At 38.4% G+C, this 5,159-nt stretch overlaps 1 protein-coding gene across 1 annotated transcript in view; it reads right to left on the bottom strand.

Annotated features, from left to right (window-relative positions):
- Positions 1 to 2,377: 2,377 nt before the first annotated feature.
- zswim7 (zinc finger, SWIM-type containing 7) overlaps positions 2,378 to 5,159 on the bottom strand; it is a 34,147-nt gene continuing 31,365 nt past the window's right edge. The window contains exon 5 of the mRNA XM_013912052.1: positions 2,378 to 3,237. Within this exon, the coding sequence (XP_013767506.1) occupies positions 3,127 to 3,237 (111 nt within the window). The 3' untranslated portion in view covers positions 2,378 to 3,126. The remainder of the gene's footprint in view (positions 3,238 to 5,159) is intronic.

The following is a 5,159-nucleotide window of genomic DNA, read 5'->3' as shown; positions in this document are numbered from 1 at the left end:
TTTATATATATATATATAAATATATATGGACATTATTAACATGTCCATATATAAAGCTAACTGGATTTGTTGGACTGTGAATGGGATCCAAACTAAGAAAAATTACTGCTTATCATCTTTATGTTGGATTATCATTTTGAATCCAACATAATGTTACAACTGCAAACACTCCTCTTTACTGCCATTATATTTTATATTGTCAACATTCAGTGCCACTGTTTATTAACTTATTTATTACAAAAATATATATCTTTGAGAATGTAAAGTTCAAAAAACAAACAAACTTGTGTGGCTACATCTGTACTTGTGGACCTAAAAGGTACAGTATGTCCGTGGTTACTTTTGGCTTGTGAACCTTTAAAAGTTGAGCTCACACTCTTACTTATCACACCTTAGTATGCAGACAGATTGTTTTTATAGTTTTTATTTAATTATAGGAGGAGCTAAAAAAAAAAAGTAACTTTCATATCAATTCAAAATTAGAGTCAGATAACAAATGTAACATCTGTATGAAGCAGAAATGTTCTCAATGTTGTCTGCTGCTCAACTGCTCAACTCAACTAAGTGCCAGTGTTTGCAGGTGTTCCTGTGAGTGTGTGTGTGTGTGCGCAAGCAGAAGAGCTCGGCAGTGCAGAGATGGAAGAAAAATGCACTTTTCTGCTTTGTGGAAGTTATGGTAACTGATTTAAAAAACAAAAACAACAAAACAGGGAGAAATGGAAAAATTAAAACAACATTTTTTCTTCCACATGAATCACGATTCATAGCCACAGGGTCTTTTTGGGGAGAGGGGCAAAAATTAGCTCTACTCCAGTGGCTATTATACTGAGTAAGCACTTTCTGGCTTCTAGAAGTCGTAGTTAGAGGACCACTTGGAATTACCAGGATTTCTGCATTGATTACTTGCAGGGTTTAGTTTCTGTAGCCAATGTGAAAATTCCAGATAAACACAGATGTTAATAATGTCCATAGACTCTTGGCCCATAAGTGTTACTGGATACCCAAGTTGTCTAGTGTTTGATATCCATTATCCAACTTTAATTTGGTGTTACTCCCAGTTTCTTCTTTTTTTTTTCCTGCAGGGAAGAGACGAGCAACACTTTGGAATTTCCTGTGCGTATCTCTGAGACTTTTTTGATTGAATCTCTTTTTTTGGGGGGATTTTCAAAGTCCTATAACCCACACCCTCTCATCTCCTTAACTGGAGAACCTTTGTCTTCAAGTAACTTTTAGAGTAGTTGTGAGCACAGAAGTGCAGTTAGGTTTTCCGCCCTGGCACAGTGAGCGATGAAAGTACAGTCATTTCTTTGTAACCACTTTATTCAGATTCTGTGCATCTATATTTGTGACCTAGATAAAGATCAGACCATGTTTCATGGAGAATTGATATAGAAATCCTTGTAATTCCAAAGGATTCACCAACTTTGTCTTGCAGCTGCAGAAAAATAGCACAATTTGATTAATTAATTAACAGACCCATTAATATGATGCAGTTCAACACAACACGTGTGGTTGTGCTCTGCATGATTTACATTTTCAAATGCTCAGGAAGAGGAATAACTGATTGCACCCTTCATGGAAACATTGCATCTGTGCAAAGCTGCTTTCTATTGAGCCACATGATGACATACTGTAGATACTGTAGCAGACCTGAAAGTCAAGTCAAACTTGATTCTTCAGATCATTGCGATTTGATTTATTATTCTGTATCCAAGCACTTAAAGGCATAAAGCATCACTGCTTTGATTTATTTGGGAATAAATGAATGTGACTTGCCTCAGGAGTACAGCTGACAATGCCCTCCCCCACATAGACAGTCTCAGCTGGAATCCCGAGGCCCTGTTAGTGAAGCCAGTCGTCAAGACTGCACCGACATTAGCTTTTTAATTTAAGTAAACATGGCCATTTTAACTGAGTCTAACTGAAGTAAAAAAAAAAAGAATAAAGGATAGGGTAACACTAGAGAAATAATTTGTTACACACTCTCAGTGGTGCTCATAGTGCAGCAAACCTCACAGAAGTGTTGCTGTAACTTTCAAAGCTCAGCATATACAAGAGCATGTAAGATTAACCAGAGCACAGCGGTTTTATTTGAATTCTCACACCTTGAGTGAAAATGAGCAGGTGTTTTGGTCAACAGAGACCCATCACTACACAAATGCACTGACATTTCTGATCATTTCCTGTTAGCTGTGCTTCACTGGTGGTGTCGAACCACGTTTTGTTGATGTTAAAACAAGCGTAGCGTCTGCCTCCAGTGCTTCATTATCTCCCCCACTTCATTTGCTTTTGTGTGTAGTGATCCACCTCTGACTAAATTCAAGGGCTAAAATACAGGAGTGTGCAGCGTTTAGTACATTCCAATGGAGACATCTACACTGTAAATGCACTGTAACGTTGTATTACTGTCTATGTTGACTGATGTGTGTTAAAAAAAAAAAAAAAAAAAAAAAAGTACTGTAGGTGTTCAGCTTTTCTCAGCCAGCTATCGATGTCAAACTATTGCCTTCTTTTTCAAGTTCAACAGTAAGTCGAAATAAGTTGACTGAATTCAACATTCCTGCCTTTCATTTCGAAGTACCTGTCTGTCAGAGTTGCTACTAATCAGGAAAAACTTCCTCTGTGGTCAAGCTGATGTTCAAGTTTTCCAGAGGCCATTCTTTGGTTTCTCCAACAAAACTGCTAACTGATATTGCTATTTAACATGATAAAAGCTGTATGTATGGTGAACTATTTTGTTAATAAAGGCAATGTTTATATTGTTAAATGCCAGCTTTTTACCCCCGAGGTTAAAATTGCAAACCATGTGACAGTCTAAATTTCCCACACTGGAAAGCTTCTTAAGTGCTTTCAGTATGAAGATGCTGCCTCATGAACTGACAGTTTCAGATAAAAGGAGACCAAATATAGAGCAGTCCATATTCAGCAAACAGATGTTATTTCCTTGAAAACAGATTAAGAACTCTTCCAAAAGAAAAGATGAATAGAACAACATCTGTGGTCTTTCAGAGAGACATAACAGCGTTCCCTGCTGTGTCATGAATGTCACTACACTGGCTTCTATCCAGGATTCTTGGTGCTCCGGCACATGCCTCTGCAGGGCCTGGTGTGTCGATCTACCTGCAGTCACGGGTCCATCGTCCCACTGAGCAGCAGGGACATCTGCTGATCAGATACGCTTTCCTGCTGAGTCGCAGCCATAGCCTGACTCAGGTACACAGCCAGGATATGTTTGCACTGAAAGAAAAGATCGCAGACACAGATTCATTAGATTAACAGCAGAGCTGGTGTGATTAATGAGACGGATATGAAGCTGTAATGACATGCCAGTAATTTAAATTCAAACATCTCATGTAAACACCAGACTAGAAAGGAGCAGTTTAGTTTGGCTCTAACCTGTTGGGCAGGGATAGCTCAGTAGAGGGGTGACCCCATGATTGGAAGGTCGGGGGTTCGATTCCCCTGAGGTACCCCTGAGCAAGGTACCGTCCCTACACACTGCTCCCCGTGCGCCCAGTGGCTGCCCACTGCTTCACTAAGTGAATGGGTTAAATGCAGAGAGGAATTTCCCCACGGGGATCAATAAAGTATACATTAAATATTCCAATGAACTATTGTATAATACACTGAGCGTATTAGTCAGTAACTTAGAATATCTATATCTAATTAAAAATGTTCATAAATGGAGACACATGGAGAGCAGTTATGATAAAGAGGATTTTATTTGTGTGTGGACGTTTGTGTACAAAATAAGCAGTAATTCCAGTAGCGTAATGTTTGCTGAATAATAAGAAGCTCTGCAGCTCTCAGGATCTGTGAACGTGTTCATTAGCCCCTCTTATTATCAGTATAAGTTACTCATTGATTTGTTTTCCTCTTCAGCCTACTGCGTAGGGCTGGGCCATACAGTGTTGGGAAGGTTACTTTTAAAATGTATTCCATTACAGAATACAGAATACATGCCCCAAAATGTATTCTGTAACGTATTCCGTTACGTTACTCAATGACAGTAACGTATTCTGAATACTTTGGATTACTTAATATATTATCTTGCTTGAAATATTTTAAACCAGAGGATTCAAAGGCATGTCCTCAAGCATCTGCTCTGCTGTCTCATTAATCTGTTGGACAGTATCACATCACTTCTGGGATGGGAAGCATGCATCAATCCTAAGAAAAAGGTCAAACTGTTTCTTAGTCTATTGATTAAACTTAATTTTATAAAATGTGTTTATGTTGCTGCCAGTGAGTTTCACTCAGTGAAACAGCTGTACACATCTGGCTGCAGAGGTTCACTCACTGTGAGTTCAGGCTTCACTGTAACAGTTCGTCCAGATGATATTTCAGGTTAGCTGAGCAGACAGTCTGTGAGGTGGACAGGAGAGAAGGATGTGACACACAGTCTTTGGTAAGGAGCTGAATGGTCTGAAATAGTGTATCATAAATATAGTTCAGGTTGTTGCTATCATGCTGAGTAAATGTACACAAGATGCTTGTAGCTGTTGCGTGCTAGGCGTTCTACGTTTTTATGCTTTGTGGTTATTTCTGTGCTGCTAACAACTGAATTTACTTCAGTTGTCTGATGTAGATCCATCACTCTGGGCCTGGACCTGCAGACCACAGGGAAACATCACACATCTACCTGCTGTCTGTTTCACTGCTCAAATATATTTTTTGTACGGTACTGTCTTCTTGAAATTCTTTCAATTTTTTGTTTGCAATCATACACACGATGCAGTCATTGACCTACACTGATTCACTTTTCACTGGAAGCTTCATTCCATAAATATTCAGTCAATTTAACACATTGGAACAAATTTTAAACATTTCAGCTGAGACAGATGAACATCATGTGACTATTTCATCAAGTGTGTTGCTTTCAATGACCATGTTCCTGTTAAATACAGTTACAGTGTCATTTGAAGAACTTCTTAGTCATCATTACTGCTGTTTGAGTGTGTGCTCATTACTGTTATCTCTTTAGTACTTTTTGAATTTAAGGTACATTTTGGAAGAATCAGTTTTATTAAAGCTTTTTCTGTATTGTGTGTTGTACATTCCACATTTTATCTACAAATCTGATCCTTGGAAAAATCCAGGAGAAAACATGAAACGAAAGGAGAAAGAAGAGGCAATTCCTCCATATTATCTTTTTTTTT

The sequence above is a fragment of the Pundamilia nyererei genome, unplaced genomic scaffold (genome assembly GCF_000239375.1).
Source record: "Pundamilia nyererei isolate P.nyererei 1_Seehausen unplaced genomic scaffold, PunNye1.0 scaffold00080, whole genome shotgun sequence".
Taxonomy (NCBI): domain Eukaryota; kingdom Metazoa; phylum Chordata; class Actinopteri; order Cichliformes; family Cichlidae; genus Pundamilia; species Pundamilia nyererei.
Note: the sequence above shows the minus strand (reverse complement) of the source record. Positions and strands in the feature narration are given on the sequence as shown.